Raw genomic sequence first — 12,106 nt, 5'->3', positions numbered from 1 at the left:
TTTCTTTTATCTAAAGAGTATGATCACAATTCAAGGCTATCTATTATAAAATTGGGAGCTAGTTATGAGAGAGGATGTACTACTTGAGCACCCCAACTTTGCACTTGTCAAAATCTTACGTGGAAATTTTTAAAACACTCCCATTTTTTAATCTAAATTAAACTATCATAAATGCCACGATACACAATGTAAATTCAAAACACAATAAAGAGAACTATGGTATTCCACACATAGTAATCTTTTTCGACAATACGAGGATTTTCGACACTTAGGGATTCTGTAATATTACTACACTTTCTAGTAAATTAGGGGAGCATAATCCGGTTATGATTTTTTACTCACTCGATTGGCAGAAGCAATCCAACGTCCCCACTGCACGCGGTCAAGAGAAACCCTTTTTTTGTCACCATGAACTTCAAACGCACAAAACCCTCTATGTTTTTGGCCGAAATTAGATATGCATACATTTGTTTCACCCAAAAATGCCCTTTCAGAGCCCGAAAACGTAAAAAAATTCCATGAATAATTGAAATTGTAATATTTAAAATATGGGTTCCTTACTCATTGGTTTTTCTCTATCGAATTCTTCACTAACCCTTGCTGAATCCAACCTCCTTTTGTGCAGTGACAAAAACCCTTGTTTTCTAGACTTCGAATGCATAAAACCCTCTATCTTTTTGGCCGAAATTAGATACGCATACTTTATTTCACCCAAAAATGCCCTTTCAGAGGCTGAAAATGTAAAACAAATCCACAAACAACTATAAATGCAACATAAAAAAAGATGGGTTCCTTACTCACTGGTTTTTATGTGTTGAATTCTTGGCTAACGTCGCCGAATCCAACCTCCTTCTTTGGCACAGTGACAAAAACCCTCGTTTTCCCACACCTATTTCTTGTAGCATGTTCAAAATAAACCCTGCTCTTTTGCACGGTGATCAACATGGCGATTTTCTCTCCCTAAAACTTGCTACGTCCAAATGCCAAACAAACCCCGTGTCGCCCGTCGTAATTAACACATTGTGCTATGCACACAACTGTCAGACAAAATAAAAGGTTCTTGTCATTCGTCCTTATTATGGTAGCCAACTTGAACAGACATCTTGCCGTGAAAATTCTCGCGCAGAGTGAAAGCTATCCTTCCTTTCTGGCGTTGGAAAAGGCTGACATTGAAACGTCCACCAGTTCTTTTTCTCGTCCACAATGGAAACTACAACACTCCACGTGGGGCCCATACAACCCCACATATGTATGTGTATGCCCATACTCCACGTACGACGTGCTATTTTATGTGGAGAATAGCTGCTTCCAATTGCAAATGACTCGTTGAGATCCTCCTCTTCCTTTTGCTACAACTATACAATGCAAAAACCTTTTATTAGTACTTGCCGTTAGGCTAGTAATATTGCAATCGGTTGGACTAAATTTTTATTAACTTGTTATTATTAAATTGCTTTTCCACCAATTATGTCTATGAATTTTTTCTTTTGATGGTTTTTATTTTTTATTTTTCAATAGTTAAGATGCATGATTTTTAAGTTTTCAAATTACAATTTTTTTTTTCTTCAATCCAATCGGCTCAAATAATTTGCATCTTATTATTGGATTTCCCGGATCCACTTTCTACATGAGTTTTTTAAGGCAATTTTTTAGGTAATTAAAATAATTTTTAGTATTTTTTATCCACATTTAATGAACACTCCTTTCATCTTGGTTACAATTTTAAAACTTTTAATAAATTTAGAATATACTTTCACCTAATATTCATATTTGTTCATTCATTTAGTTCAATAACAATTATATGTGTTTATAAATTGAATATATACATTTTGATGCATTTTAAATTATGTTGCATTCAAATTTATAATTATTCTATCAATGAGATAATGAAAATTAAATTGTATTTTTTTTTATTTTAAATTTTAAAATTAAATTTAGTTATGAAATTTAAAACCCTAAATCAAACAATCTTAATTTAAAACAAAAACCCTAAGACCTATTCTAAACCCTAGGACTATTGAATCATAATCTATAGACTATAAATTTAAAGTTTAGGGATTCTAACTTATAATTTATTTAATTTAATTTATGATATAATTAAAACTCCAGAGATATATATTGATCTCTATTAATTCATATCAATTGATATTGATCACTAGGTAGATTAATATTTTTAGGGTTAGTTTACACTAGTAACCATGTTTAAGGTTTAGGGTTAGTTTACACCACTGGATCTATTTAGAATTTAGGATTTAGGGTTAGTATACACCTCTCAACCATTTTTAGTGTTTAGAATTACTCACATTAAAGATTTTGGTGAATTTGGATTACAATTCTTTAACTGTATTACAATTCTTTTAATTGTGTTCTAGATTATATTGTAAAATTAAATTTGAAAAAGGGAAAAAATAGGGTTAGGGTAAGTCCTTGAAGTTTCAAAGTGTCTATATGTTTGACATAATAATTTTTTTTTGTTTTCTTTATAAGTCAAGAATTGTATTAAATTTTGTTATATCATGAAGTTCAATTTTTCTTATACATAAAAATATTTAGTATTTAGAATAAATTGTTAATAGTTAAATATTTCTTATTTACATGTAATCATATGATCAAAAGTTAGATTATTAAATAAATAAATGAAATGATTAAATAACATTTACGTTGATAGTAATATATGCAATTTTTTTTTGAATTATAAATATGGTTGAATTTAAATTTATTTAGAACTATGAGTAATAGAAAACGTTTGTACAATGTAAGATATTAATCACTATGTTTGTGGAGTTGGGTACATTAAACATATTTTTCTCTTTTTGGTTTCAATATTGTCCCTTTGGAAATAGGGTTGCATGATATATGCATTGAAGATTGTGTTTCATGATATCTCCATTGATGGAAGGTACATTATGGATTATTGAAACCATGACATGCAAGAATACATAATGTAAAATGTTAAAAAATATGATTGATATCATAAATAGTACTCTTTAGATGATCTAATTTTGGAAATTTAATCCCTTCAATTTTTTTTTTGAAAGACAGAATGAAATAAATGTAAAAGTATTAATTAGTGTAATAATTTTTTGAAAGTAAAATAAAATAACCTTTCATTTATTAAATATTTATGTATCTATTTGAATACTAAAATTATAATTTTTGACAAATTTTAATAAAATAGAACTCTAATTTTAACTTTAAAAACAATAAAGATCTTATTTAAAGCAACCAAACCTTCAAGAAATTTAAATATTTTGAAAAATACAAGTTGAATAACACCTTTTATTTTGTCATTATGCATCCATTATGTTTGCTATTAGCCTTAAGATTTACGTCAATTTATTTCATCTAGAGCTGAAATAGTTTTATTTTGTATGAATTGCACTTTTATTGTAGCCAATGAAAACAAAAATCAACAATTCCATTTAAATTTAGTTATATATTATGACTGTTATTGATACTATTTATTGTTTACATAAATTTATAAAATTAATAGGTTTAGTAGCCCAGTTTGTTGCCTATGCTTATTCTAGCAAGCTGATTAATCTAGTCGGTGGCGGAACTTTACTATGGAACTCCGACTCCATCTCCCTCAACGGATGGGTTAGAATAAACAAGGAGGCGATGGTCCGCAGTTGAATAACACCTTCTATTTTGTCATTATGCATCCATTATGTTTGCTATTAGCCTTAAGATTTACGTCATTTTATTTCATCTAGAACTGAAATAGTTTTATTTTGTATGAATTGCACTTTTATTGTAGCCAATGAAAACAAAAATCAACAATTCCATTTAAATTTAGTGATATATTATGACTGTTATTGATACTATTTATTGTTTACATAAATTTATAAAATTAATAGGTTTACTAAACCTCTCATTTATTTACTACTTTTGTATGTACTAGTTTTTACAAATTGAATTTTTCTATTGCCTATTCATTTATTATAATCAATAGTCTTCTAATTGCTAATTGTTTATTGAAATATACATTCAATAATCTACACACAAATACTGACCACTAGGTGGCACTTGTATTTTAATGTTTCATAGTGATGACTCATTTAGACTTTGTGTGACCATTTCTGCCCATTTTAAAAAACGAATCTTTGTGAGTTCGTAACTTCGTGGCATTTCGAAATTAAAACTGTCAAAAGGAAAATCAGGCTACCTATTTTTGCCCGGCCCATACCCTCTTATATTCCATAGAGCTCGCACGTATCTCCGTTTCTCGAGTCTTGGTTATGAGATGAAATCTGTATTTGATAAAGGAAACTTGAATTGAAGCCATTGAATTTCAGTGAAGCTTCTGAAAATCTGATATCGATGTAATTGGCAATACACATGATGGGTGAATCGAATAATAATTTAACAAAAAGAGTACAGTCACTGGGATGGCTTACAGAATCAGCTGCTCTACCCAAAAAGCAAAAGGCCATAGAAGGAGTAGGTGTATCATCAATAGTGGAACTGAGGGCTCAGCTCTACAATACGCAGGAGGAAGCAAAACGTGCGAAGGAAGGTGCCCCTGATAATGCTGATTTACACCGTGCAAGGAAGAAGCCTGTGCATAATGATGTTTTTTCCAATAAAAATTCTGGTGTTGAAGTTCGTTCTCATAGGTACAAATTTCGTGTGTTTTTCCCAAAGGCCTTTAACTAGGTTTCATAAAGTTTGCTTTATGCCCTTATAAGATTTGGTATTCCAGTTTTAAAATTTGAATTTAGGATGTCTCTATGGGCTTATTGATCTGTACCCCGTTTCTGCAATATTTTATCCACAGTTTATGTTTCTGCTCTTCAAACCCTCTAACCAGGATATTGCATATTAACAGTTGTGAATCAAAAGCTTGCTAGTTCGGAGCGGGATAGCGTTTAATTTCCACCCATTTCATCCAGATTAGGATATTTGGTTCTTAGATTAAATCCATGCGTCACTGTGATTACCAAGAGAACCCTTGGCCTCAGTCGCTAAAATTAAAAAAATAAAAATTCGAACCCATGTATAAGGAATCTATTTTTCATCAAAATTCCCAGGGGATCTTACACCCAGACTCAAATAACATAGAGACCATGTTTGGTAGGCCTTCAACTTGTATGCCATTTTCTCTGCCTTAAAAATAGCCATGGGTATCTGGACAGAAGTTGATTTTTTGTTACTCTTTTGGTCTTGGACAACTTGTTTAATGTTGTTAATTATAGTGTCAATAGCGTTTTTTATTTTTATGATAGTATGACCCATAGTTGAACTACTCGCCAAAAACAAAAACTTGCCAAGGCCCGAAAAGAAAACTCAGCAAAAACTCGGCAACTTTCAATTAAATTTAATTGGAAATGCTTTTTTTTTAAAAATTCAGTGAGGAGATGCATCCAATGAGTCAATAAATGAGTACACAAAAGAAACAAGCCGAGTCTAGATATATTTGATTGATTTAAATGCAAATTGGGTACAAAATGGCATTCTCTTGTGGAATACTGATGGCTGATAGACTGAAACAAAATGAAATAGCAAATTGTTTTTGTAAAACTAAAAGTAAATACTACATCAAAACATTTTACATCTTCTTCTTCCCAGCTCTAGTGAAAACTAGGGGAGAGATAAAACTAGAGGGTCTAGTCCTAGGAGTCTGATGTGTTTCCTGCACCTCACCAAAATGAGGTTGAGGGCAGCACCCCTTGCGGGGGTTTGAGGGTGAGAGAGAGAGAGGTAGAGAGAGGTCTACATCTTGGGGGAGAGAGGAGAGAGTGAGGTAGATAGTGGTAGAGAGAGGGGATAGAGGAAGAGTGATAGGGAGATAGATAGGTCTAGAATTTGGTGTAGATAAAATGAGTGAGATAGAGAGAGCGAGATAATGCTGATAGGAGCTTACTGATTATTGAAATTTGACCAAGTCTGAAAATTTATAAGATCTTCTAAAACCTAGAATTTGCATTATAACTTCTAGAGATCTGAAACCACTCTCAAACATCTTGCCAATATATACACGAAATATAACTTAAAGTATAAGAATTATACTTAAATGTTAAATTTCGTGTATATATTCTGATGAAGAGAATGAGACTGACTTGAAAAAAAAATTTAGATAATTTTTTGACATGTTTGGGCCTCTTTTTTTTAATGCAGCTGAGTTTTTGCCAGAGACTCACTGAGTTTTTGTGAAAAACTCGCCAAAAACTCAGCGAGTTTTTGTGTGAGTTAATGGCGTAAATACTCGCCGAGTACTCTGCGAGTATTCCATCTATATGACTAACTTTGTTTTGTATGAGATTTCCAATAATGGGAGTTTAACAGGACACATTTTCCTGGCATAGGTGACGATGCAAATTTCAGGATAATAGTTTCACAAAATTTGCCCTGTTCTGATCACAATATGAATAGATATAAGTATGAATGCCATAATTGCCAGGTGTGTGTTTTGCAAGATAATTTATGGTGATTTTTGTGAATCATCTGTTTGGATTTTTAGTGCAACCTTGTACATTTGCCATTGGTGTTTGTTAGGCAATGACGAATCTGCATACCTGAAATCTTGTTGTAATGATTCTTTTGTATTTGCGGTGAGAGTCAAGTTAAAAATGCCTATTATTTATCAGCAAAGTTCAGATAAATGCATACAGTGTACAGCACAAAATAGGCAAATGGTTTAAACTTTAAAGGCTGTCTCTCATTCATTCTTTGTTAGGTTTGTTTTATATTAACAGCATTGTATAAAGGATTTGTGACAGAAATGAATTTCTTGAAATGTCCCAAACTATCTGGTACACTGCTATTAGAAAATGAATTGAGGTATGTGTATTATGGAAAATCAATAATGAATATTATGGCATACTGAATTTACCAACTTTCTTCAAATATCTCATTAACTCAGCTTTAGAGCATTTACAAATTTTTAAAATTGTGACAATAAATTTTAAAAAAGGCAACACTTAGCTCTAAATTTCATAGCCCACTCTTCCTGGTTCAGAGATCTTTTTGATATGGTAGTGCAAGGCAGATCAAAGGATTAGGAACTTTGTTATTAGATGATAATATGCCTATTCATGATGGCTGCTTTGTAGAGGGCCCTCTTGTCCTGACTGAATTCATCTCCCTATTGCTTAAGTGCATACCTAAATCTTCCGAAATTCCAATTGCCCTGAGCCTTGAGGGTATGTATCTAGTTATTCATTAGATATGGAGTATTTTAAAGATGTGTTTTTCCATGTTTGAAAGGTGAATTTCTTTAATATTTGAGTATTTTGATCATATCCAAATATGGAGAATATAAATTAGCTTCTGGTAATTGTCTGTGGTCTTACTGACTGATTTTGTAGGGGTCTGGAGATTTATTTGGTCCTTCATATGAAATGGGATGGGTAAGATTTTTAAAATTCTGCATAGAACTCAATCATTATATTCTTGACCACTTGGAAATATTCATTTTCGTTTTCAAATGTTTCTTGTAAATATAATATAAATTGGGGTATCCACTGGCGCAAGTGGGGTGTGTATAAGAAGTTCACTTAAGAAGTGTGCCAGTTTGTATAAGGTATCAAATTGGGGTACCCACTGGTGCAAGTGGGGTGTGCATAGAAAGTTCACTTAACAAGTGTGGCAGTTTGTATAAGGTATCACATGATGTGATCCTAAGAAGTTACTTATGAAATTATGCCTTCCGTGCTTCCACTGTGTGTGTGTATTGTGTATAAGAGAGAAGATAGGAAATATAGTTATATTAAGGTGATGAATGACAAAAATAGCTCTGTATTCTTCTTGTGATGTTTAAGATAACAACCTTAGATTTACCAAAGTTGACCCCCAATCTTTAATACCACTGCTTTTGCAATCCCTTCTATTGCATAAACAATTCATATCAAGGCCTTATGGATGGGGACTCATCGTCCAAAATTTTATTGGCTGCATAGGAATGAGCGAGTACCATCTTGAAAATGCAAAACAAGAAGCTTATGCTTGTCATGAACATTGAGTTAATCAAAATTAGATCTTTGAGGTCAAAGTAAACAGGTTTGTAGAAGTCAACAAAACAACAGTGAACTTCTGAAGGCTTATGTCTGGCCACCTTAGTGATGGCAAAGCAATGGAAGCTGCCGTCCACTATCTGAAACACTTTCCTACATATGGCTTGGTTGCCCTTAAATCCTCTTCTCTCCAGTCAGTTGGAAAGCTCCACATTGATGGTCATAGAATTGAGCTTGAGAAAGATATGGCTGGAGCTAAATAAGGTCAGATGGCTGGCCTAATGCATGCAAAGAAATAATCTATTAGAAGCCTTGCTGCTCGATAGTGATTGTGAATTTCATGATGCCAGGCAGCCCTAGGATTCATATGGATAGCCTCCAGCCAACAATATTTAGCCTCATTTCAAAAATATGGTCAATAATAATGGTAAATTTTCAGTTTAGAGAAATCACTATATTTATGAATATGGTGAATAACATTTGGACATGTAGGGAGATGTAATGTCCCTACTTTGAAATAGAATTTAATAATAAATAATAATAATAATATTAAAATACAAAAGAATAAAAATAAAATATAAAATAGTATAATTAAAATTTAATCAAGTTAATGAATGGTCAAAAGACATGGAAGGAAAAGTTGTGTCTCCCTCAAACATGGGATATAAAGGGAGAAGAGAACCTCATTTCATTTGAAAAGGGGATAATTGTGGAATCAGAATTGCAGATCTGATTTAAATAAGAAGTGCAGATCTGATCATGAAAGGTTGTTTCCCTTTCAAAGGGCAGATATAATGAAGAGTTGCACTCTTTCAAAGGGTGCTAATGGTGGAAAGGGCATGTCTCTTGCCAAAGGGTATACATGATGAAGAGGTGTGACCTCTCTCTCACATTGAGAGATATAAAGGAAAGGAATAAAAAACATCTAGTGTCATCACCATGGATCAGATCAGATCAGAACTGTTATTAAGTTACAGGCAGTAACATCTTTGTTCTTGGTGGTGTTGTGACCATTTCACACATCGCCCCATCAAAATGGGGACCCCCCTTTTTTTGGCTCAAGTCCTAGTCTCTTAGTCTAATATCTCCCTCTTGCGAGAGAAGTGAGTGAGTTTGTAGCGTCTAGATATCACAAGAAGTCAAGTCCATCATGAGTTCAACCAAAGAGCGCAAGAGACCGCTAGATAGGGAAACTTCAAGTGCCCCTCTCCCAGAGTGAATTTCACTCTTATAGCCTCAAGTCGAATGAGAAATCATATTCAAGGTGAGTTTTGAGATCTTATGGTATATGGAGGCATAAACTAAGGCATTCAACCCAAAGTGCGTTTTCAAACTACTTCAAGTGCTCAAGGTTGAGGGCGAAAAACTTCAAGTGCTCCTCTTGAGGAGCAAAATTCACTTCAAATGCCCTTAGTTGAGAGCGAGGTTGTTCCATGAGCCTAGTTTCGACAAGCTTGAACGAATGGAATGAAGGAGGGTGAGCGAGCAAACACTAAGTGTCAAGTTTCAATCCACTCAAGTGCATCAATGTTGGAGCAAACTTCATGTGCACCTTTTGTGGAGCGAACTTCAGGTGCATGACCTCAGGAGCTAACTTCAGGTGCATGACCTCAGGAGCGAACTTCATGTGCATCACCTTTGGAGCGAATTTGCCTTAGAAGCCTTGTTTGAGTGCTAATTAGAGCATTTGAGTTATCATGAGTGAAGATAGTGAGCATGATTTTGATTTGAAGATCACTTCAAGTGCTCCTTCTTTGGAGTGAAGTTTACTTCATGTGCTCTTTGATAGGAGTGAATTTTCCTTTTAGGCCTTCATGAGGTAAGTTCGATATGTTTTCAGGAATGAATGTTTTAAAAACCTAAGATTTGAGTCAATGAAGCAATAAAAATGATTGAGAACGAGTTCAATTTCGACTTGAAATTCACTTCAAGTGCATGCAAGTTGGAGCGAACTTCAAGTGCACAGCATTGGGAGCGAATTTGACTTATTTGCCCAAGAGACGATGTGAGATTGTTTGCCTTGAGCTGATTGATGCTTAGAAAGAGTGATTTTGAGTTAAAATGACAATGAAAGGCGAGATTTAAGAGGAACCTCGTGTACACTCAAATTGGGGCGAACTTCATGTGCACCCAAATTGGAGTGAACTTCATGTGCACCCAAATTGGAGCGAATTTCATGTGCACCCTATTGTTACCTTTTTCACACATCACCCCATTGAGAATGGGGACCCTCTCCTTTCTTGCTTTCTAGGGTTTTTGTTAGAGTTCGGTGACCCTCTGCTTCAGTTTTGCTCAGTTTTATCAAGTTTTGAGCAGTTGGAGTTTTTAAGGATTGAAAGTCAGTTTGTGCAAACCAAGTAATATCAGAGTCTAGACACCGTCAAGGTGCCTAGAAAGGCCAAAGGACGAAGAACGCAATTGTTTTGAATGAATTCAGACAACTTTCTATTTTTGGAAAGTTTGCTTTTTTTTGCTTTTTCCTATTTTTTAGGAAGTTTCGTTTTTGGCATTCTTAGCACGATCCTCGGGGTGGCTATTTTTTAAAAAGTTTGCCCTATTTTTTAGGGATATTTGCTTTTTGCTTTTTCGGAGTGGGGACCTAGGGTTTGCATTGGTGTCACTGACATGCATCGATCGTGATCGAAAATTTTCAAGTTTTGACCCAAAAAGCCAATTTCCTAAATTTTAGGGATCCAGATAGATTCAGGAGTAAAGTGATGGGTGGTTTTCAAATTTCAAGAAAATTCGAGTTGAAATGCATAAGTTATGAGAATTTCAAATTTGGTTCTCATGGAGATCATCTCTCTCCTAGTCCGCCCTTCATGACTTGGTGCCGAGTCTTGTTCTATGTTTCCTTCCAAGTCCGCCCTCCCTTTGAGGCTGCTGTTCCAAGAGTTTGATAAAGTCTTTGAAGGTTCCAAGTGCTGTTCCAAGTGTTTGACAAGGTCCGCCCTACCCCAAAGTATGCCTGGGAAGTGATCAGATCATGGTAAGATCAGGTTTAAAGATGAAGTGTTAGGCTGAAGGATAGTTCAAGTTCAAGATGAAATAACCAAAATTTTGGCTAAGTATGGAAGAAGAGTTAGTTCCAAGTGCGGTTCCAAGAGTCGTTCCACCTATCTTTTGAAGTCCGCCCTCATGCTAAGTATGGTTCCACGCGTTGTTCCAACTAATCCTCCTAAGTCCGCCCTGCTGGTAAGAGACCAAACAAACCCCAACATGTGCAACTCAGACGATCAGATGTTGGTGAAGTTAGAATACATGTTTGAAGTGGTGTCACATGTTTCTCAAAGTTCGCCATTAAGCAAATAAGACCAGGTTTGAAGATGGAGATAATGAATCAAGAGATGATGAAAGTGTGGTTCCAAGTGTTGTTCCACATATCTTCTAAAGTCCACCCAAGCCTTGAAACCAGTTAGAAGCAAGTGCAATGAAGTCCACCCTGTTCTTAGGGAGTCAAAACAAGTCAAACATTTGCAGACCATGTCTGAAAATTAGAATATTCTGAGTGATGTCAGCAAGATCTTGGAGAATTTGAACTTAGAATTGAAAATAGAAAGTTTCTTGTGAGATGAATTTTGTAGATTGAGTTGATTTTGAGACTAGAATTCAAAATAGAAAGTTGCATTTGGAAGAATTCGAACTCAAGGATGATGACCATGCAACTATAAATGAAAATAGAAACTTTCTTCAAAAGTGGATAAGACTGAAATGAGAATGGAAACAGATTTTAGAAGATAATCGCGTGTTTCTAATTACAAATTCCAACTGTAAATACAAATAGGCCATTCTTATTTTCATTTCAACACACAAGAAAGTTCGAACTTCTAAGTGTTAAGAGCAGGTTGAAGAAGTTGTCTTGCAGGTTTGAAGACATTTTCAGAAGCTTTTTGCAGGATGGACGTAATTCTGACGAAGTTCTGAGTGTTGGCACGTATTTCCAACCTTTTCCTTCAACATCACATACAGATTTCGAAGAAATCAGATTGATAGGAAGCAAATTTATCTAATTTTCTGAGTTTTTCAATCTGATTTTGAGTTCTTTCTATCTGTTTCTCTCATTCTTCTTAGTTGGTTGGAGGTGAAATTTCGTTTTTGCTGGCAAATTCTAACGTTTTTATGAGTTAATCTTCTCTTCTCTCTCATCTTCC

The 12,106-nt window shown here is 34.4% G+C and overlaps 1 protein-coding gene across 1 annotated transcript in view; it reads left to right on the top strand.

Moving 5' to 3' along the window:
• The first annotated feature begins 4,120 nt into the window (after nucleotides 1-4,120).
• Nucleotides 4,121-12,106, top strand: part of LOC131073513 (uncharacterized protein At4g18257) — a 30,726-nt gene continuing 22,740 nt past the window's right edge. Inside the window, exon 1 of the mRNA XM_058009953.2 lies at nucleotides 4,121-4,619. Within this exon, the coding sequence (XP_057865936.2) occupies nucleotides 4,342-4,619 (278 nt within the window). The 5' untranslated portion in view covers nucleotides 4,121-4,341. The remainder of the gene's footprint in view (nucleotides 4,620-12,106) is intronic.

Source organism: Cryptomeria japonica, chromosome 1 (genome assembly GCF_030272615.1).
Source record: "Cryptomeria japonica chromosome 1, Sugi_1.0, whole genome shotgun sequence".
NCBI lineage: Eukaryota > Viridiplantae > Streptophyta > Pinopsida > Cupressales > Cupressaceae > Cryptomeria > Cryptomeria japonica.
The sequence above is the reverse complement of the archived record's forward strand: the minus strand, read 5'-3'. Positions and strand labels throughout refer to the sequence as shown.